The 23,882-nt window shown below is 45.5% G+C and overlaps 1 protein-coding gene across 16 annotated transcripts in view; it reads left to right on the forward strand.

Moving 5' to 3' along the window:
• The window catches only part of PTK2 (protein tyrosine kinase 2), a 473,957-nt gene that overhangs the window by 199,336 nt on the left and 250,739 nt on the right, over positions 1-23,882 (forward strand). For all 16 annotated transcript variants that reach the window (XM_089654639.1, XM_089654641.1, XM_089654642.1 and 13 more), the window contains exons 7-8: positions 6,288-6,342; positions 14,861-15,001. In XM_089654639.1, coding sequence (XP_089510765.1) covers positions 6,288-6,342; positions 14,861-15,001 — 196 coding nt within the window. The remainder of the gene's footprint in view (positions 1-6,287; positions 6,343-14,860; positions 15,002-23,882) is intronic.

The raw sequence follows: 23,882 nt of genomic DNA on the forward strand, positions 1-23,882 counted from the left end.
GATGAGAAGAAAACTGGTCTGGGAGGCGGCCAAGAGTCCTACAGCAACATTACAGGAGCTGCAGGAATATCTGGCAAGTGCTGGCTGTGGTCCATGTGACAACAATCTCCCGTATTCTTCATATGTCTGGGCTATGGGGTAGAGTGGCTGGACGGAAGCCTTTTCTTACGAAGAAAAACATCCAAACCCGGCTAAATTTTGCAAAAACACAAATTAAATCTCCCAAAAGCATGTGGGCAAAATGTGTTGTGGTCTGATGAAACCAAGGGTGAACGTTTTGGCCATAATTCCAAAAGATATCTTTGGTGCAAAAACAACACTGCACATCACCAAAATAACACCATACTGACTGTGAAGCATGGTGGTGGCAGCATCATGCTTTGGGCTTGTTTTTCTTCAGCTGGAACTGGGGCCTTAGTCAAGGTAGAGGGAATTATGAACAGTTCCAAATACCAGTCAATATTAACACAAAACCTTCAGGCTTCTGGTAGAATGATGAACATGAAGAGTAACTTCATCTTTCAGCATGACAACGACCCAAAGCATACATCCAAATCAACAAAGGAATGGCTTCACCAGAAGAAGATGAAAGTTTTGGAATGGCCCAGCCAGAGCCCAGACCCGAATCCGATGGAAAATCTGTGGGTTGATCTGAAGAGGGCTGTGCACAGGAGATGCCCTCACAATCTGACAGATTTGGAGTGTTTTTGCAAGGAAGAGCGGACAAATATTGCCAAGTCAGGATGTGCCATGGTGATAGACTCCTCCCCAAAAAGACTGAGTGGTGGAATCGCATCAAAAGGGGCTTCAACAAATTATTAGTTTAAAGGTGTGCACACTTATGCAACCATATTATTTCAGTTTATTTTTACTCTCCTCCACCTAAAAGATTTCAGTTTGTTGTTCAACTGATTTGTACAGTTTATAGATTATATATTACATTAATGGTGGAAAAAGTTCTGAAATTATTTCTTTGTCTCATTTTTTTTACATAACAGAAACATTACATTTTAACAGGGGTGTGTAGACTTTTTATATCCACTGTATATGTATAAATCACATGGCATTGAAAGTGTTACTAAACCCACAACAGTACAATCAGTCTGTAGATGCAGTAAAGCATGCTTGTTATGCTCACTGTGGAATCTAAGGGGTTAACCCTCTGCATTGTGTAAAAAGGCCATTTGATCCTGTCTTCTCTGATCCTCCTCGTTGTTCAAATGTCCATGTCTTATCTCCTGATAAGACACACTGAACCCGTAGCAACATGCACATGCTCAGATTAGTGTGTATTGCTAGAGAGTTTTTTTCCTTGGGAGAGTGCATGTGATCAGCACAGGGCCAATATGCGCTGTCCAGACAGAGGTCAGGGGTTCTGCATCCTCCTAGAGTAGAAAGAAAACTCTTTCAAGCTTTAACCAGTGCTCTGCTGAAGTCACAAGACTGCTCTAACTGCTGATGATAAAAGGCATTTAGCAGCTTATATTTACTAAAATAATTGCATTTCTGTTGTGTGTACTGTGGGAGACCAGATCTAGTGAATGCAGGGTCCGGGGAGACCAGATCTAGTGAATGCAGGGTCCGGGGAGACCAGATCTAGTGAATGCAGGGTCCGGGAACACCAGATCTAGTGAATGCAGGGTCCGGGGAGACTGGATCTAGTGAATGCGGGGTCCGGGGAGATCGGATATAGTGAATGTGGGGTCCGGGGAGATCGGATATAGTGAATGTGGGGTCCGGGAAGACCGGATCTAGTGAATGCGGGGTCCGGGAAGACCGGATCTAGTGAATGCGGGGTCCGGGGAGAGCGGATCTAGTGAATGCGGGGTCCGGGGAGAGCGGATCTAGTGAATGCAGGGTCCTGGGAGAGCGGATCTAGTGAATGCGGGGTCCGAGGAGAGTGGATCTAGTGAATGCGGGGTCCGGGGAGAGTGGATCTAGTGAATGCGGGGTCTGGGGAAAGCAAATCTAGTGAATGCGGGGTCCGGGGAGAGCGGATCTAGTGAATGCGGGGTCCGGGGAAAGCGGATCTAGTGAATGCGGGGTCCGGGGAGAGCGGATCTAGTGAATGCAGGGTCCTGGGAGAGCGGATCTAGTGAATGCGGGGTCCGAGGAGAGTGGATCTAGTGAATGCGGGGTCCGAGGAGAGTGGATCTAGTGAATGCGGGGTCCGGGGAGAGTGGATCTAGTGAATGCGGGGTCTGGGGAAAGCAAATCTAGTGAATGCGGGGTCCGGGGAAAGCGGATCTAGTGAATGCGGGTTCCGGGGAGAGCGGATCTAGTGAATGCGGGGTCCGGGGAGAGCGGATCTAGTGAATGCGGGGTCCTGGGAGAGAGGATCTAGTGAATGCGGGGTCCGGGGAGAGCAGATATAGTGAATGCGGAGTCCGGGGAGAGCGGATCTAGTGAATGCAGGGTCTGGGGAGAGCGGATCTAGTGAATGCGGGGTCTGGGGAGAGCGGATATAGTGAATGCGGGGTCCGGGGAGAGCGGGTCTAGTGAATGTGGGGTCCGGGGAGAGCGGGTCTAGTGAATGTGGGGTCCGGGGAGAGCGGATATAGTGAATGCGGAGTCCGGGGGGACCGGATATAGTGAATGCAGGGTCTGGGGAGAGCGGATCTAGTGAATGCGGGGTCCGGGGAGAGCGGGTCTAGTGAATGCGGGGTCCGGGGAGAGCGGATCTAGTGAATGCGGGGTCCTGGGAGAGCGGATCTAGTGAATGCGGGGTCCGGGGAGAGCGGATCTAGTGAATGCGGGGTCCGGGGAGAGCGGGTCTAGTGAATGCGGGGTCCGGGGAGAGCGGATCTAGTGAATGCGGGGTCCGGGGAGAGCGGGTCTAGTGAATGCGGGGTCCGGGAAGAGCGGATCTAGTGAATGCGGGGTCCGGGGAGAGCGGATCTAGTGAATGCGGGGTCCGGGGAGAGCGGATCTAGTGAATGCGGGGTCCGGGGAGAGCGGGTCTAGTGAATGCGGGGTCCGGGGAGAGCGGATCTAGTGAATGGGGGGTCCGGGGAGAGCGGATCTAGTGAATGCGGGGTCCGGGGAGAGCGGATCTAGTGAATGCGGGGTCCGGGGAGAGCGGATCTAGTGAATGCAGGGTCTGGGATTTAGTAATACTTTAAATGAACACTTTTAAACATAAATTTCAGGGTGTTTTTCTTTTCCAAAAATGTATTTCTGAATGTTGTAAAACACATAGCTCACTACCCACAATCCATTGCTGCCATACCTAATGTTAAAAGTGTGGATTGTGAGTGATTACACGCAGTCATTTGCCTGCTGACCCAGTCAATGGAATTGTGCATTTAAATTGTCACTTAACGACGTCCAATACCTGCAGAGAGGTGCCGAGCTGTTGGCCAAATACCTTGACACATCACTACATGTTAGAGTACATGAAGGGAGCCATCCATCTCTGCTGCCCTCAGCCCAAGCCATCGCCTGCAGCCCCTTACTAATGACACCCAGGACAGAGCAGCGGGAGGACACTGATAAATAACTGGAATCTCTCTCCGTTTCACTGATGGGATTTATTAGCTGCCTGCTTTATAGCTGAACTTTGGGAACAAAAACGTTAATTAAAATATATTCCCCAGTAGCCATAAAGGATTTAAAATCCACTTGGTGTGCAGCAAATACCTTTGCAAACAGAGATGTTACTTGCAAAAAAAAAAAGCTGCGACGTCATCACTTTGCTGCACATAGCCTGTGCAGAAAGCAGAGCTATGGGAGGGGCTCAGCAGCCCGCAGCCCCACCCACTACAGGTTGCCTGCAGAAAACTACAGGGGGGGGGGGGGGGGTGGAGACGAGACCAGTCACCCAGCAGCAGTCAGCGGTCTTTATTACAGGAAGACAGTCTCACACTGGACTACTGCACACATCTGGAAAAAAAATACACAAAGCACACCGATATTGGAGTAAAAATTCACATCTCTTGTATTTAAAGCGGAGTTCCACCTAAAAAAAAAAAAAAAAAAGTCAGCAGCTCCAAAAACTGTAGCTGCTGACTTTTTAAATACAGCCACTTACCTGTCCCTTGGTCCCGTGGTGTCCTCACCATGGCTGGTTTCACCCGCCGTCTTCTCTCCCTGGCGCTAGCATTTTCAGTGTGGGCACCTGGATGTGACAGCTTGTGGCTTGACAGCCGAGTGCCCACTGCGCATGTGCAGGAAGCGCTGCACTTTGTGAATGGCCCCATAGTCTTCTGGGACCTGTCACGTGTCCCAGAAGACTACAGGGAGGGAGGACGACAACTTCCGCTTCCGATTGCCTAAGGCGATCGCAGCGGAAGTGAGAGCGGGTGCCCGTCAAGTTCGGGTACCCGCTCTCCAAAGGGTGCCAATCCTTAATGAGGAGCGGGAGACAAAGGCTTAAAGCGGAACTTTCCCTTTTGGGTGGAACTCCACTTTAAACAATATTTGCTGATCCTGAAGTTCGGCTTCAAAGAGAACCTGTCATGAGAAGGAGTATGTAAATGTGTGTTAGATAAACCACACTATAAACGAACCCTAAAGTGATTGTGGTGCTGTGAACAAGAATCAATCTTTAAAGTGACAAATTATAAACTTAATAAAACACTGATTTTAAAGTCCATAAATTCATTCCATCATGATTGTCTTCTATTTACTTCCCAAAACCGAAATCACCACGTGTTGAAGAAAAAACGTTCCCCCTTCTGGGTGTGCACTCACCAAATTTCCATGCCTCCCACTCTCATGGTTGGCGTATATCGCTTTAAAAAACTCCGAATGGAAAGGGAATGTGACAACATCTGCATATCCACAATCCTCCTTGCTCCTCTCCCCCAGATGCAATGGCCATGAAAAGTATGAAAAAGTGGACCCTGCATTCACTATATCCGCTCTCCCTGGACCCTGCATTCACTATATCCGCTCTCCCCGGACCCTGCATGCACTATATCCGGTCTCCCCGGACCCTGCATGCACTATATCCGCTCTCCCCGGACCCTGCATGCACTATATCCGCTCTCCCCGGACCCTGCTTTCACTATATCCGCTCTCCCCGGACCCTGCATTCACTATATCCGGTCTCCCCGGACCCCGCATTCACTATATCTGGTCTCCCCGGACCCCGCATTCACTATATCTGGTCTCCCCGGACCCCGCATTCACTATATCTGGTCTCCCCGGACCCCGTATTCACTATATCTGGTCTCCCCGGACCCTGCATTCACTATATCCGCTCTCCCCGGAGCCTGCATTCACTATATCCGCTCTCCCCGGACCCTGCATTCACTATATCCGCTCTCCCCGGACCCTGCATTCACTATATCCGGTCTCCTCGGACCCTGCATTCACTATATCCGCTCTCCCCGGACCCTGCATTCACTATATCCGCTCTCCCCGGACCCTGCATTCACTATATCCGCTCTCCCCGGACCCTGCATTCACTAGATCCGGTCTCCCCGGAATCTGCATTCACTAGATCCGGTCTCCCCGGAACCTGCATTCACTAGATCCGGTCTCCCCGGAACCTGCATTCACTAGATCCGGTCTCCCCGGAACCTGCATTCACTAGATCCGGTCTCCCCGGACCCTGCATTCACTATATCCGCTCTCCCCGGAACCTGCATTCACTAGATCCGGTCTCCCCGGAACCTGCATTCACTAGATCCGGTCTCCCCGGAACCTGCATTCACTAGATCCGGTCTCCCCGGAACCTGCATTTACTAGATCTGGTCTCCCCGGACCCTGCATTCACTATATTTGGTCTCCCACAGTACACAGAACCTGGAAGTGTAATTATTTTAGTAAATATAAACCGCTAAATACCCTTTCTCATCAGAAGCATATAGCAGTCTTGTGACTTCTATCAGTGTCCAGCAGAGCACTGGTTAAAGCTTGTAGAAGGAGTTTTTTAATTTTTCTCTAGGAGAATGCAGAACTCCCGACCTCTATCTGGACAGTGCTGATTGGCCCTGTGCTGATCACATGCACTCTCCCCCAAAAAAACAAACCTCTATAGCAATACACACCAAACTGAGCATGTGCAGAGTAACGCCACACGATATGTCTTATCAGGAGATAAGAGGGGGACACTGGAAGAAGGGCAGGATCAGAGAAGACAGGATCAACCAGCTTTTTTACAGAATGCAGAGGATTAACACCTTAGGTTCCACAGTGAGTATAACAAGCATGCTTTACTGCATCTACAGACTGATTGTACTGTTGTGGGTTTAGTAACACTTTAAAATATCATACAGTTTAAGCAGTCAATCACGTACTAATATTCTAGTTTATAATGATTTATGACTTATGTCTTTCAGGAAGGATGTTGGTCTGAAGAGGTTCTTCCCGAAGAGTTTGCTGGATTCTGTGAAGGTAAAGTTCTATATCTGTGTTATGAGTTAAGGGAGCATTTCCAGCAGAGATGAGTATTGATCGTCTTCAAACAGTACGGCTACATTCACACGGGACTAGAATTTTTACTGATCTTATTTAGCATGCTTTTGTTTTTGTTTTTTATAGCACAAATGTTCCTTTTTAACGATCAGTTATACTTGTGTAAAACTCTTCTGGTACTTATACAGCACCAATAATTTCTGCAACGCTTTACATATATATTGTACATTCCCATCAGTCCCTAACCCTCAAGGGGCGTACAATCTAAGGTCCCTAACTCACATTCATACATACACATACTAGGGACAATTTAGACTGGAGCCAATTAACCTACCAGCATGTCTTTGGAGTGTGGGAGGAAACCGGAGCACCTGGAGGAAACCCACGCAAGCACAGGGAGAACATGCAAACTCCATGCAGAAGGCGCCATGGTCGGGAATCGAACCCATGACCCATTTACTGCAAGGCAGACGTGCTAACCACTAAGCCACTGTGCCACCCACGATTTAGACAGGAACCAATTCATCTACCAGCTTGTCTTTGGAGTACACAATAATATACAAATGAAAATTGGCAAAAATTCCTCACATGTTCACCAGCTAGTTTTCTGTTGATCATTTTCAGTAAATCCGCTCAAATTAACTCAATACTTGTATCATATGTTATATTTTGTTTACCATTTGCATAGAATAGCTGATGTCTAGAATGAAAAAACAAGGGAGTAAGTAAAGATATCAACCAAAACTGACAAAATCAGAAGGTGTATCCACCAGTGTACTAGGACCAGCTGAGACAGGAGCCAATTAACCTACCAGCATGTCTTTGGAGTGTTGGAGGAAAGCGGAATACCTGGAAGAAACCCGCACAGGGAGACCATGCGAACTCCATTCAGGTGGTGCCGTGGTTTTGATTTGAACTGATGTCCAGGCGGAAGTGCTAACCACTTAGCTACTGTGCTGCCCCATTAAATATTGGGTCGGTGCTCATTTTTTTCCAATATCTGCATCTGCCTTGTATACGTCCTAAGACATGTGAACACCACAGTGCATGTTTACGCATCTACTGTATGTGAATGTCTCCATTGAAAACAATGCAGCTGTGTTCAGATCCACAAATGTAAAACGCCTGCAAATGCATTTTTTTTTACGGCAGTGTGAATGAGGCCTAATTAGGTTAAGTTATATGGATATTGCAGACTTCTTTAATTTAGTAATAAATATGCCCATGCACAGACCAATTTCCAGGCATTTTAGACCTGGAGACTCCTCTGTCTGTTTAAACTGTTTAATAGAGAAGATTCTTGGAACCAGCCACTCTTCCCTTCACAAATTATCAGGCAGCTTTTATCAGTTTCCTTTGTATCCTTTAATAAAGGGTGTGAGCCGTGTTAGTCACGGTGTGGATTGGGTTCATTCTTTTGATAGCCTTTTGTCTGGCTGATTACAAGCTTTAAAGGCCTTTTTTTAATTTTTTTTTTCTAGTGTTTTGCTATTAAATGTGTTTTTTTTTGTTTTTTTTTACTACTTTTGTTATTTTGACCTGTAGCACTGTCACCAGGCCAGTAACGCTGTCCACATTATAGCTAAGCAAGGTTGCAGGGGTATTTGACTTGCCGAACAGAGTTAGAAATCGTTTGGCAGGTAAAATAGTTTCATATACACCAATCAGCCATAACATTATGACCACTGACAGGAACCGTGCCTTGAAAAAGTATTCATACCTTTTGAAGCTTTCCACATTTTGTCATGTTACAGCCAAAAATGTAAATGTATTTTATTGGGATTGGATGTGATAGACCGATACAAAGTGGCACATAATTGTGAAGTGGAAGGAAAATGAGAAATGGTTTTCAAAATTTTTTTTTACAAATATCTGAAAAGTGTGGCGGCATTTGTATTCAGCCCCCCGGAGTCAATACTTTGTAGGACCCCCTTTTACCGCATTTCCAGCTGCAAGTCTTTTTGGGGATGTCTCTACCAGCTTTGCACATCTAGAGAGGGACATTTCTGCCCATTCTTCTTTGCAGAATCTCTCAAGCTCTGTCAGATTGGGTGGAGATGGTCTATGAACAGTAATTTTCAAGTCTTGCCACAGATTCTCAATTGGGTTTAGGTCTGGACTGTGGCTGGGCCATTCTAACACATGAAGATGCTTTGATCTAAACCATTCCATTGTAGCTCTGGCTGGATGTTTCAGGTCGTTTTCCTGCTGGAAGGGGAACCTCCGCCCCAGTCTCAAGTCTTTGGCAGACTTTAACAGGTTTTCTTCTAAGACTGTCCTGTATTTGGCTCCATCCATTTTCCCATCAACTCTGACCAGCTTCCCTGTCCCTGCTGAAGAAAAGCATCCCCACAACATGATGCTTCCACCACCATGTTTCACGGTGGGGATGGTGTGTTCAGGGTGATGTGCAGTGTTAGTTTTCCTCCACACATAGCGTTTTGCTTTTTTGGCCAAAAAGTTCAATTTTGGTCTCATCTGACCAGAGCACCTTCTTCCACATGTTTGCTGTGTCCCCCACATGGCTTCTCACAAACTGCAAGTGGGACTTCTTATGGCTTTCTTCCAACAATGGCTTTCTTCATGCCTCTCTTCCATGAAGGCCAGATTTGTGGAGTGCACGACTAATAGTTGTCCTGTGGACAGATTCTCCCACCTGAGCTGTGGATCTCTGCAGCTCCTCCGGAGTTCCCATGGGCCTCTTGGCTGTTTCTCTGGTTAACACTCTTCTTGCCCGGCCTTTCAGTTTAGGTGGACGGCCATGTCTTGGTAGGTTTGCAGTTGTACCGTACTCTTTCCATTTTGATGGATTGAACAGTTCTCCGTGAGATGTTCAAAGCTTGGGATATGTTTTGGCTGTGATTGGAAACAGCCGATCAGCAGGTCTCAGTCATAAATCATTGGCCGGGACCTGCTGAAAAAATCATGCTGTGTCCAACTGCATATCTACTGTGATGGTGCGGCAAGTGGTTAAATGCAGCAGAGAAAATCAGGCCTCCTGCCATGCCAGACAGGGCCGTGCTGTACAACAATAGAAATCTTTTATCAGGTTAAAAAATGTATTTAGCTGTTTTACTTTAAACATTTTCACTGAGTAATGTAAACAATTGAGTACTGTCTGTGATACTTTTTTTTATTTATTTGCACAAATATACAATTTTGAGGACAAGCTTTCGGGGAGTGTCCCCTTCTTCAAGGTCCAAGCAGTACTATATTGGTATATATGGTATAGTACTGCTTGGACCTTGAAGGGGACACTCCCCAAAAGCTTGTCCTCAAAATTGTATGTTAGTGCAAATAAAAAAAGTATCACGGACAGTACTCAGTTGTTTCTGTCGCAAATGCACTAATACGGCTACAATCACCTCAGTAATTTAGTAATAAATATAGCTGCGTTCGAAGCGTTTTGACCCTTTCCAAAGCATATATTGACCCTCAATGGCGGGAGTGAACCTGGTATAGGCAAGTTTCTACCCATCCTGCGACCTTTTCCAAAGCGTATTTTGACCCTCAATGGCGGGAGTGAACCTGGTATAGGCAAGTTTCTACCCATCCTGCGACCCTTTCCAAAGCGTATATTGACCCTCAATGGTGGGAGTGAAACTGGTATAGGCAAGTTTCTACCCATCCTGCGACCCTTTCCAAAGCGTATATTGACCCTCAATGGTGGGAGTGAACCTGGTATAGGCAAGTTTCTACCCATCCTGCGACCCTTTCCAAAGCGTATATTGACCCTCAATGGCGGGAGTGAACCTGGTATAGGCAAGTTTCTACCCATCCTGCGACCCTTTCCAAAGCGTATATTGACTCTCAATGGCGGGAGTGAACAGCCTGGTATAGGCAAGTTTCTACCCATCCTGCGACCTTTTCCAAAGCGTATATTGACCCTCAATGGTGGGAGTGAACCTGGTATAGGCAAGTTTCTACCCATCCTGCGACCCTTTCCAAAGCGTATATTGACCCTCAATGGCGGGAGTGAACCTGGTATAGGCAAGTTTCTACCCATCCTGCGACCCTTTCCAAAGCGTATATTGACCCTCAATGGTGGGAGTGAACCTGGTATAGGCAAGTTTCTACCCATCCTGCGACCTTTTCCAAAGCGTATATTGACCCTCAATGGTGGGAGTGAACCTGGTATAGGCAAGTTTCTACCCATCCTGCGACCTTTTCCAAAGCGTATATTGACCCTCAATGGCGGGAGTGAACCTGGTATAGGCAAGTTTCTACCCATCCTGCGACCCTTTCCAAAGCGTATATTGACCCTCAATGGTGGGAGTGAACCTGGTATAGGCAAGTTTCTACCCATCCTGCGACCCTTTCCAAAGCGTATATTGACCCTCAATGGCGGGAGTGAACCTGGTATTGGCAAGTTTCTACCCATCCTGCGACCCTTTCCAAAGCATATATTGACCCTCAATGGCGGGAGTGAACAGCCTGGTATAGGCAAGTTTCTACCCATCCTGCGACCCTTTCCAAAGCGTATATTGACCCTCAATGGCGGGAGTGAACAGCCTGGTATAGGCAAGTTTCTACCCATCCTGCTTTCTGTTAGATCGACGTGTCAGAACACAGATGGAATGTGTGAAAGTGACTACTCACTGACCACTGCCATGAGCGACGAGCTGGGAAGCTATTTTCTGCTTTCAGCAAGGACAAAATCTGGGTGGCTTTTATCCGAGTAATTATGTTTGTGACTTTCACTTGTTTAATGATTTGTATTTCGTTTCAGTTCTGTGCATTCTCCCTCCAGTGGCTTCCTGCAGCATCTCTGCAAAGCTACCGCTGGGATTAAAGGAAAAGCCACAAAACATTTTTTTTAATCAGCTTGAGCAGATGGACAGATCTGCTTTGAGGGAGATGAACAGTAAAGCTCAATTGCCATGCAGCGCGACAAGGCAGGCAACGCAGCATGTAGATGTAGTGAGCAATAATGACTTTAACACATTAAAATTCCTTCATAATATTTATATGTAGATCAGATGTGAAAGTATTTGGTAAAGTTAACTCGCTGTGAAGAAACTGGAGAAACTACACAACCAAAAATAAGTTGTCGTTCCCCCCCCCCCCCCCCCCCCGATAATGACGTTAAGGTACAGAAAGTCAGATCCACAAATGCATGGTTTAAAAAGGTTAGTGAGGAGAAACTCTAAATCCGACCAAAGATGGATCGAAATTTCATCCGCTTCAGCAGGGACCAGCCAAGATTCGATCCATCTGTGGACAGGCTGGTTGTTCTCATCCATCAACTTGAATGCAGCCACCAGTCTATTGGGGTTTTTTTAATGCGCTCTCTGCTGGCGACTATAATGCCCAGGTGTGACCATTGTGTTCTGCCGGCTGGGAAGGCTCCCGTAACACAAAAGCGCTGTGTGAGGGATCCTCCATCAACACCTGTGGTGGAAGGAAGGAAAATTACATAATCTATGGGCTGCTTAAGGCCTCATTACACAGGTGTACTTAAAGTGGTTGTAAAGGCTAATTTTGTTTTTCTCTAAGGCTACGTTCACACTAGCCTTATTTGCAAGCGGCAGACAGGCGTTTGGGAAGCGTTTTTAACGCCTGTTAAAATTCTGCACATTGCAGCACATGGTGCTATTCACACGGGAGCGTTAGCGTCGTGGCAAAACGGATGCCTCTGGTAGAGTCAGGAGGAGTTGAAGCCTCCTATTCAAGTCTATGGTGCCGCTTCACAAACGCCCGGCCGGCGTTTGCGGTGCGATTGCAACGCGGTTGCAGGGCGTTTTGCGGAGCATTAACGCCATTCAAACTTCATTATAGGCGTTTGTGGGGCTTTTTTAACGCTTTGCAAATGCCTAGCAACCACCGCTAAACCGCGCATGCGGCGTTTGCGGAGCGTTTAAAAAACGCTCCACATACGCCAGACCAACGCTTGTCAAACGCTATAGGGGCGTTTGACAAGAGTTGGAAAAACAGTTAAGTGTGAACGAGCCCTTAAAAACTTATTATACTTACATGCTCTGGGTATTGCACAGAGCCGCATTCTTGACTTATTTCTTTCTTTCAGGTACTTATATATCGCCGTCAATTTACTCCGCGCTTTACATATATATTGTACATTCACATCAGTCCCTAACCCTCAAGGGGCGTACAATCTGAGGTCCCTAACTGACATCCATACACATATTAGTGCCAGTTTAGACAGGATCCAATTAACCTACCAGCATGTCTTTGGAGTGTGGGAGGAAACCGGAATACCCGGAGGAAACCCACGCAGGCACAGGGAGAACATGCAAACTCCAGGCAGGTGGTGCCGTGGCTGGGATTCGAACCACCGACACCAGTACTGCTAGGCGGAAGTGCTATACATTTAGCTACTGCTTGACTTCTCCACTTCTGTGTGTGCCACCATAGCAAGCCATTTGCTATGGCAGCACACTTGTGGGCTCTCTTCTGAGCCAGACTGTGTGTCTATAGACCCACGCAGCCTGGCTTAGCCCTGCCCCCAGCTCCCTCTGCACAGGATTTGATTGGCTGGAGCCAATGGCTCCCTCCGCTGCTTCTGTGTCCTGTAAGTAGAGGAACAGAGACCAGCGCCATTGCAGATGGGCACAGCATTGGATCGAGACAGGACTCCGTTAATTATATAGGGAGCAGGGGCGGACTGACCATTTAGAAACTCAGGCACTGCCCGAGGGCCTGGGGTCAGTAGGGGGCCCCATGAGATGCCCCTGGTACCTTTTTCATAGGCTTTTTTGAGTTTGGGCAAATACATAGGGGCCCCATGATCCCCTATTGCCCGGGGGCCCCATGAGTTGTCAGTCCACCCCTGATAGGGAGGTGGGGGCAGTGATAAAAAAAAATAAAGGGGAATTTTTTACCTTAATGCAGGGAATGTATTCAGGGAAAAAAAAACCTCTTGCTTTACAACCACTTTAAGTGAACATCCTTGTGAGGGCCATGTTAGCCAGCTTGGGTATACACAGGTGTATGCATTCCCAAGCAGGTAGTCCCATTCATGTCATTTGGGATGCAGCAGCTGCATGGACATAGCCGCTGCTCCAAATTTGACATCCTTGTTGGTGCAGGTGCGTGTCCCCAAATGCAGACAGTGAGTGTTTGATGCCATGCACCCGCATCTAAACGGCTGTCAAATTGGGAGCAGCAGCTGTGTCCCAGTTGACACAAGTGGGACTGCTTGGATGACTTTGCATGGAATACCTGTGCTTCTCCAAGCTGGAAAACAGGGCCCTCATCTGGATGTACACTGTAGTGCGCCTGTGTGAAAGAAGCATAGCAGCCTGTACAGAATCCAGACCTTCACTCCAATGAACGTTTTTGGGAGCACAAATGCTCTTTAGGCTGATTTGGCACAAACACCCACACTCAAACATTAAATTATTGGGGGAAAGCCTTCTAAAAAAGTAGAGACTTTTATAGCTGCCATAGTGGGGGGTGAGGGAGATTAGCTGTATGTCAATGACCATGGTTTTGGAATGGTTTGTCCAACAAGTCCATATAGGTATGAAGAACAGGTTTTCACAGTTTTATACCAGGGGTGTCAATGAGCTAAAGTTTGGAGAAAAGAGAATACTTGATGGCCAAACTGAGTGACAGTCTTATGTATGTGACTCCTACGCATGACCACTGGCCTCCTACTCTTAGAAGGAACAGTCTATTAAAAGCAAAAACGACAAATGTTCATATCTTTGGTCTGATCATTTATGCATGGACGTGTGATATCTATGGGCATCTTTAAATATTTTAAAGATTTCCCTTCATGATTTTAGGTCTTGTAGATTGAGATTAGAGTGGGCAGCACAGTGGCTAAATAGTTAGCATTTCCGCCTGGCAGTACTATGGTCGTGGGTTCAAATCCCAGCCATGGCACCACCTGCCTGGAGTTTGCATGTTCTCCCTGTGCCTGCGTGGGTTATCTCCGGGTACTCCAGTTTCCTCCCACATTCCAAAGACATGCTCGTAGGTTAACTGTATCCTGTCTAAATTGTCCCTAGTATGAGTATGTATGAATGTAACTTAGGGACCTTAGATTGTACGCCCCTTGAGGGTCAGGGACTGATGTGAATGTACAATATATAAATGTAAAAAGCGCTGCGTAAATTGACAGCGCTATACAAGTACCTGAAATAAATAAATTAGAGTTTGCTTTAGACATTCTGTGACAACATGACAGAACAGTGAACAGCCAATAACTATGCATGGAACAGGCACGCTGCCACTCCTTAGTTGGCCACAAGATAATTCTATTGATTTCCTCATCTTCGCTGAACAGCATTGATGTACAAACCTCTTTTCCCGGTCTTTTGTATTCTGACAGCCAGCACCCATACAGTGGCTACATCAGATACGTTGCAGCAACTGTTTGGTCATCAATTTTCCATCTGGCTCCTTTGATTTTTAGATGGAATGTCATTGTGGCTACCTAGCACTTTCCTAGTATCCTGAATACATTGCTAGCTGAGGAGGAAGTATCTGTATGTCACACTGTTATGGACTCCATGTTATTTGTCACGTACAGGCAAAATCACTTCGGAAGCTGATCCAGCAGACTTTCCGCCAGTTTGCCAACCTGAACCGGGAAGAAAGCATCCTGAAGTTCTTCGAAATCCTCTCACCGGTTTACAGATTTGATAAGGAATGCTTTAAGTGTGCTCTGGGAGTAAGTACATGACCGAACATACCTTACACAAAGCTCCACGCAGATGTCTAATCCGTTGTCTAATCCATGTGAAGTTTAAATGATAAAACTCTAAACAGGTTTTTAATGTTTATATATAAATGTCTGTCCTTTTTGTTTAATTTACATGCACACTGACTAAAGTTGCAAATTGGAATGGTAGCAGGAGTGCCTGCACTGGCGTCCCAAATGAAAGAGGAGAGCATGGATGATCTGATTCCGGTCTGCACTTTCCTCTCTGCAATTTACAGACCAACATGTTAACCAAAAGCTTTTTTTTTTTTATTGCTTTAGAGGAGGATAGAAGGGTTTTTTTCTTTATTTGTAGTCTTATCTGCATTGGAAATAATTAATTTCTCACTTTCTGTGGCACAGAATTTGAAGAACATTGAGACACTGGCAAAAAATACTTTGCTTCAGTTCTGCAGAGTTACAGTTAGGTCCATATATATTTGGACACAGGCACAATTTTTGCTATTTTCAGGTATTTACCAAAACATATTCAAGCTATAGTTATATAATGGATATGGGCTGAAAATGTGCACTCTCAGGTTTAATTTGAGGGTATGTACATCCAAATTGGAGGAAGGGTTTAGGAATTGGAAGTGGAGTAGCCATCCACTTTTTCAAGGGACCAAAATTGATTGGACAATTGAATACAATCAAAAATAAAATGTTCATTTTTAATATTTTGTTGAGAATCCTTTACTGGCAATGACTGCCTGAAGTCTGGAACCCATGGACATTACCAAAGACTGGGTTTCCTCCTATCTGATGTTTTGCCGGAAGTCTGGAACCCATGGACATTACCAAAGACTGGGTTTCCTCCTTTTTGATGCTTTGCCAGGCTCTAACTGCAGCTGTCTTCAGTTGTTCTTTGTTTGTGGGTCTTTCTGCTTTTAGTTTTGCCTTCAGCAAGTGAAATGCATGCTCCATTGGGTTGAGATCAGGTGATTGATCGGCCGTTGCAGAATATTCCACTTCTTTTCCTTCAAAAGCTCCTGGGTTGCTTTTGCAGTGTCCATCTGTACTGTGAAGCGCCGTCCAATCATCTTTGCTACATTTGGCTGAATCTGGGCTGACAGTATATCTGTAAACACTGCAGAATTCATCCGGCTGCTTCTGTCTTCTGTCACATCATTAATAAACACCAATGACGCAGTGCCACTGGAAGCCATGCATGTCTATGCCATCACACTGCCTCCACCATGTTTTACAGATGACGTTGTGTGCTTTGGATCATGAGCTGTTCCAAGCCTTCTCCACACTTTTCTTCCTGTCATTCTGGTATAGATTCATCATAGTTTCATCCATCCAAAGAATGCTTTTCCAGAACTGGTCTGGCTTTTTTAGATGTTTTTTGGCAAAGTCTAATATGGCTTTTCTATTCTTAAGGCCTATGAATGGTTTGCACCTTGTGGTGAACCCTTTGTATTTGCTCTTGTGAAGTCTTCTCTTGATATTAGACTTTGACAATGATACGCCCACCTCCTGGAGAGTGTCCTTCACTTGTCTGGATGTGGTGAATGGGTTTTTCTTTACCATGGAGAGGATCCTGCGATCATCCACCACTGTTGTCTTCCATGGACGTCCATGCCTTTTTATGTTGTTGAGCTCACCAGTGCGTTCTTCTTTCCTCAGTGTACCAAACTGTTGATTTGACCACTCCTAATGTTGCTGATCTGATGGATTTGTTTCATTTTTGAATCCTACAATGGCCTGTTTCACTTACATGGACAGCTCCTTTGAATGCATGATACAGGTTCACAGCAATAGATTCCAAATGCAAATCCCACACTTAGAATCAACTCCAGACCTTTTACCTGCTTAATTGATGAAGAAATAACGAAGGAGTAGCCCACACCTGGCCATGAAACCGCTTTTGATTCAATTGTCCAATACTTTTGGTCCCTTGAAAAAGGGGATGGGTACTCTTAAGTGTTGTACTTCCTAAACCCTTCCTCCAATTTGGATGTACATACCCTCAAATTAAACCTGAGAGTGCGCACTTTCATCCCATATCCATTATATAACTATTATTATTATACAGTATTTATAAAGCGCCAACAGTTCACTCAGCGCTGTACATTACAAAGGGGGACAGAACATGTGACAGAACAATAACAACACAATGTGATACACGAGGGGATAGTGGTACAGGAGGAGCTTACAATCTAGGAGGGAGGGGATAGTGGTACAGAGGAGAAAGACAATAAACCAAAAGCGATTTCTCCTGCGCTCCGGGACCAGGCCGGTGGTGAGTAGATGGAATTAAAACCTCCAGAGAAGCAACCACCGGAGTATCCAAGGTCGTGCAGCTCCAAACCAAGGCTGGGGAAGCCCGAACAATGGACAATGTATGGTTCATGCAATTGTGTGGGTTCCTCTGTGTCTATGGATGTATATATATTTTATATATTTTCCATATACATAGTATACAGTTTTTTTGTATGTGTATATATAGTTTATATACATTGTATACATCCGACGATCAGTTTAATGTTAATATCAACTAATTTTAAATTTTTCCTACTATTGTATTTATAAGCTGCACTTTTTAAGGTATAATGTGTCATTTACCATCTTTATACATTTTATATTATTTTATTTTAATTTTATGATTTATATTCATCTGGATGACTATTGACGATTTATGGTACTCTGTTGATACCCGGGCCCCTCTCCCTGGCCCAGGACAGCCCAACCCATTTGGGATCGGCAATTAGCAGGGGGTGGGGTAGGCTTCCCTGAAGAGGTGGGTTTTCAGGGTGCGCCTAAATGAGAGGAGAGTAGGTGATGGATTGGGGTAGGGAGTTCCAGAGGATGGGTGATTCCCTGGAGAAATCCTGGAGGCGGGCATGGGAGGAGGAGACCAGGGAACTAGGTAGAAGGAGGTCTTGAGAGGAGCGGAGTGTGCGTGATGGGTGGTAATTGGATATTAGGTCGGTGATGTAGTTTGGGGCATAGCTTTATAGCTTGAATATGTTTTGGTAAATACCTGAGAAACTAAAATTGTGCCTGTGTCCAAATATATATGGACCTAACTGTATATAAAATGGATTATTACTAATCTCAATCTATGGTTCAGCAGTCTTTCTCCCTGGTGAATCTGATTTTGACATTGGGATCAAAGCTACTGTTTTTGATGAGCCTCAACTGGTCTTTTCACCATCCTTGTTGCTGACATCACCACTCACAATGCAGGACCAGTGGACACTGCATTGTACCTAATGATGTAGGAGTGTCTGTCCACCTTCCAGCAATGTAGGGCAGAGCGGCAGACCCCCATCCCTTGTGTGATACCATGGAGTAATGCAAATAATACCTTGTGTAATCATCGCTTCATTGAACTTTATATTCTTCATCAGCTAGGGAGGGTCACACAATTGTAATTATTTAAAATTCTGCTTAAAATAAAAGCTACACAAATTCCAGTCACCCTGTAGCTGCAATGCAGTGATATTTTTTTATCACAATTCCTGAAAAAAAGAGAAAAGTACATGTATACTGAAAGTAGAGACATGCGGGAGAAATCCTGCCTAGAGTGTGCAGATTGACAGGTGAGTCAGCTTTAGGATTCCCTCTTGCTTGTTAACTGTTTTATGATGTGATTTTATGATTAAGATTAACTTCCCCTCAACATTTCTGGATGCAACTCAAACCACAAGACTTCTCTGTTCAGAAGTGGATTTCCTTGCAATTTCTGTGTGTGCACATCTTCACTTATGTAATGGCAACTTCTGATTTCTGATTGTTTTCTAAATCAGTGTTTCTCAACCTTTTATCGGTCAAGGCACCCTTTAAAATTATGGACAGTCCCGAGGCACCCTTTAAAATTATGGACAGTCCCGAGGCACCCTTTAAAATTATGGACAGTCCCGAGGCACCCTTTAAAATTATGGACAGTCCCGAGGCACCCTTTTAAATTATGGACAGTCCTGAGCAGAGGCGGACCGACAACTCATGGGGCCCCTGGGCAATAGGGGATCATGGGGCCCCTGTGTCCTTGCCCAAACTCAAAAAAGCCTATGAAAAAGGTACCAGGGGCATCTCATGGGGCCCCCTACTGACCCCGGGCCCTTGGCAGTGCCCGAGTTTTCAAACGGTCAGTCCGCCCCTGGTCTGTACTGATTGGTAGCTTTTATCTACAAAACAAATAAAACCATGATGGATTGCTTTGTCTGAAAACAGAAGAAAAGCTTCAAAACTGCTAGGAGTGTGACCAGCATAAATGTGGGGAGTTCTACGCACTGTGCGTCAATCCAGGTTTGAAAACATTCCACTATGCTGCCAATTTAACATGTTTCAAGCACCCCTACCCTGTCCCTATCTTCTGGCCTTTTTTCCTTTTTAGACTGCAATGAAATGGCTCCCTTCACGCTGCCCATTCATCCTGGTGACAGTCGGTGAAGATTTCATAAGGTCATCTCCAGAGGCGGACTGACAACTCATGGGGCCCCCGGGCAATAGGGGATCATGGGGCCCCTGTGACCTTGCCCAAACTCAAAAAAAACCTATGAAAAAGGTACCAGGAGCATCTCATGGGGCCCCCTACTGACCCCGGGCCCTCGGGCAGTGCCCGAGTTTCCAAATGGTCAGTCCGCCCCTGGTCCTGAGGCACCCCATTCTAAATTGGAGTGCCTCCAAACTGTCCATAATTTTAAAAGGCTACCGCATTCTAAAATGTGAAAACCTATGTGACCCCAGCACTGATGGGGAGGGTCAAACTAGGATGCTGTGCAGGCAGCTGACATCCTCCTTATCAAATGATGTCATTAGTTGTCAGGATGCTGACATTAGAAGGTTGTGATGGCGCACAATGGAAACCTGTGGCTTTGTGTAACTAAAAGGCAGGCTTGTGCCATCACTGGCTTGTATACAGATTTGGGGCAATTTTTAGGCATTTTGCCAAGGCACTCCTGGAGAAATCCCAAGGCACCCCAGGGCGCCTGGGCACCGTAGTTGATAGAGGCTGTTCTAAGTAGCAGAAACTGAGTAATTTACTGTTCCTGGTTTTAGCAACAATTGACCCAGATATCAAATGCCGATAAGAATGTCTATTATATGCTTGTGTCCTCCTAAGGTAGCTTTTCTCAAACTTTTTAACCCTTGAAATAACTTTGGGGTCTGAAGCTGGGTACACAAGAGGAATGGTCACAAACCCCAACCCGCCCCCCTTCCCCCTGGAACACAGTGCATGTCCCCTTCAACAAAAGCCAGTCCTTAGATCGGCTTCTGATGGAAAGGCAGCCGTACTCACTGGCCGAAAGTCAGCTGGTTTCTGTTGAACTGGTTGATATTCAGCCCATGTGTAACCGTCCTTCGAGAATCCCTGTTAATATCTACAACCTGTGGTACATGTGAGGGTCAACAGATAATTTGGTATACTTAACCACTTCAAGTCTGGACACTTTTACACCCTTCCTGTCTAGGCCAATTTGCAACTTTCAGCGCTATCACACATTGAATGACAATTGCGCGGTCATGCAACACTGTACCCATATGAATTATTTAGCATTTTTTGAGACAGATAAAACTTTATTTTGTTGGTATTTATTCACCACTGGGATTTTTATTTTGTTTGCTATATAAATGAAAAAGTCCAAAAATTTTGAAAAAAGTGTTTTTTTTACAAATAAATAATCTTTCTTCCTAAATCTTGGCCAAAATGTATTCAGTTATCTTTTTAGTAAAAAATAAACAACCCAAATTAGTTTATAACCCAAAATTATAATTTTTTTTTTATATAGTTTTTACATTTTTAATTTTTTTTTTGTATTTGTTTTTTTTTAACATACTGTCACCCTAGCAGTGCAGTGTTACCATAGTGACATAGTACTACTTGTGGGGGGTGATGAAGATTTTTTCTTTTTTTTTTTTTTCTTCTTACACTGATTGCTTTTATACACATAAAGGCTGTAAAAGTAATAATTTCTCCTTCACTCTCGCTGCATTCTTGCAGCCATTAAGAAATACTGTGTGAGCTGTGATTGGTCACAGTTTGTCACATGGTACAAGGCTGTTGTAAATAGCCCTGTACCATGTGACCTCTGTGATCATTCTCAGATTTCACACATAGTAAGCAATGCTGTCAGAAGTGACATCTTGCTTACTACTATTCATGTGATCATTGATTGGCCAATCAGTGATCACATGATCGGGACTTCACACAGAGGTCCCGTACACCAGATCGCGGTGCCGCGCGCACAGGCAGGGAAGCGGGAGGACGTTTATAAACGGCCACCCGCCCCTGCCCTGCTCCAGCCGTTTATGTTCATGGGCCGGACGGGAAGTGGATAATCTATTTGAGACCCAGGACTGCTCTATACATCCAATGTTTTTGAGTAGGACTTCATGCACATGGCAGTAAATTGCCATATAGCATACAATACAAATTAATTTTCTCTGGCGGGTGTGACAGATGCAGTTTATTGCTGCTGCCAGCCAGCCTGTTTAAATCAATAGCAGACGGTGGTACATAAATTTTCAAATATACACAAAATCTGAGTGGCTACATGCATACAGGTTCATACGCGCCTTCAAGAATGCAGACTGTTTGTGTTGATTGCCTGGTTTGGGCTATCAGTGGTGATCAACTGTCTTGTTATAGGGGGGCCTCCATTGTGGCCCCTGACATCACAAAAAGGCCCCACTTAATATTCATTGAATATAATGCTACCTAAATCTTTCAGAGACTGTGACACACACCGAGGTGGTCAAGGACTACAGGCATGCTACAAGAAATGGTCAGGGAGTGTAGACATACTGCAAGAGATGGTTATAGACTGCAAACATACCCTAGGAGTTGTTGGGAACCGGGGGCATGCTGCAGGAGATAATCATTTACCTCGGACACATTACAAAGACTGCTAGACCTTACTGGTATTACAGGCCATTAGGGAAACAGACAAATGATCCACTGTTTTTAAGGGACTGTTGTAATTTGCTGGACAGTTTGAATGCCTGATTGAATTATGTCAGTGGTGTTCAACTGTCCTGATTTATGGGGTCTTAAAGTGGTTCTAAAGCCAATACTTTTTTATCTTAATGCATTCCCTGCATTAAGGTAAAAAATGTCCCAGTAGCAGCATCACCTCCCTAATTACTTATCTGAGTATCTGAGTCCTCGCTCGATCCAGGGTTGTACCGGTTTGCAGCAGCTCTCTCATCTCTCCCTGTGTTCACAGGACAGAAAGGCAACAGTGGTAACCATTGGCTCCTGCTGCTGTCAATCAAATCCTGTGAGCCGAATGAAGGGCGGGGCTGTGCCACACTGTGTGTATCTATGGACGTACACAGCTTGGGGGGTGAGCCAACATCTCTGCTTCCATAGCAAGTGGCTTGCTATATTGGTTGACACACGGAAGGAGGAGTTGAGAGTGTAGTTGGGGGACCCTAAAAGAGGAGGTTCAGGACCGCTCTATGCAATTCCATAGCACAGAGTGGGTAAATATAACTTGTTTATTATTTTAGGGGAAAAAATGTAACCTTTAATTGTGGCCTGAGTTATGACCAAGGGACCACACATAATCAGTGATTTTAATGCTCCTTATACCTATGTGAGACTGGTGACACATGCAACAGGAGGTGGTCAAGGACTACAAAGACTATAGGCATACTACAAGCGATGGTCAGAAAGTGTAGAGGCGCTACAGAAAATGGTCAGACTGAAAACATGCTATAGAAGTTTTTGGTGACTGAAGGCAGTCATCGACTGGAGACACATCAAAACGACTGCTAGAGATCACAGACTAATAGGGAAACACAGGCTACTGTCTGCAGGAGTTCTGAGGGCTAGATGTGTCTTCTGGGCTATAGGGTGATCCCGGGGGGAAATGTGCTCCTCGTGGGTTTCTGCAGTACAGGGTCCTCTGCAAACATAGGGTACATAGAGTGATATTTATCAAACAAATCATGACACAGTTGTACCCACATCAGATTGCTTCTTATTTGAAAGTCTATGCTGGACTATACAATATTTCTGTGTATTTGCTTCGATCCTGAATACGGCAGCCAGACTCATTCACCTTTTCAACCGCTCCATCTCTGCCAATCCCTCCACTGGCTTCCGATTGCACAACGGATCAAATTCAAAATCCTAACACTGACGTACAAAGCTGTCCACCATACTGCCCCGAACTACATCACCGACCTAATATCCAAGTACCACCCAGCATGCACACTCCGCTCCTCACAAGACCTCCTTCTCTCTAGTTCCCTGGTCTCCTCCTCCCATGCCCGCCTCCAGGACTTCTCCAGGGTGTCACCCATCCTCTGGAACTCCCTGCCCCAACCCATCAGATTATCACCTACTCTCCTCTCTTTTAGGCGCACCCTGAAACCCCACCTCTTCAGGGAAGCCTACCCCACCCCCTGCTAACTTGCCGACCTCCTCCACTCTTCCTACCACTCCATCCCCCACAGCTATCTCCTCCTGTACCACCATCCCCTCCCTCCTAGATTGTAAGCTCCAAAGAGCAGGGCCCTCAATCCCCTCATGTTTTGCATTGTATTGGTATTGTTCTGTCACATGTTCTGTCCCCCTTGGTAATGTACAGCGCTGAGCGAACTATTGGCGCTTTATAAATACTGTATAATAATAATAATTTGCAACTCCCATGCAAGTACAATCCCGAGCAGCCAACTGAGACAGTTTTTCAAAAGTCTGAGACAGAGTTAAGTGATGCATTCATTGATCTTTCATTCTGTGGGCTGAATGAAAGAAATCAAACTGATTTCCCCATCTACGCTAAACAGCACAGATGGATGAATCTCCGCTGCTGGCTATTGTATTCTGACCCCAAATCCCCATGAATATCCAAAAGTGATTGAAGTTGAAAGTTTGAAGTCGGGTGATTCTCGC

Source organism: Staurois parvus, unplaced genomic scaffold, assembly GCF_062004578.1.
Source record: "Staurois parvus isolate SC_StPar_1 unplaced genomic scaffold, SC_StPar_1.0 ptg000783l, whole genome shotgun sequence".
NCBI lineage: Eukaryota > Metazoa > Chordata > Amphibia > Anura > Ranidae > Staurois > Staurois parvus.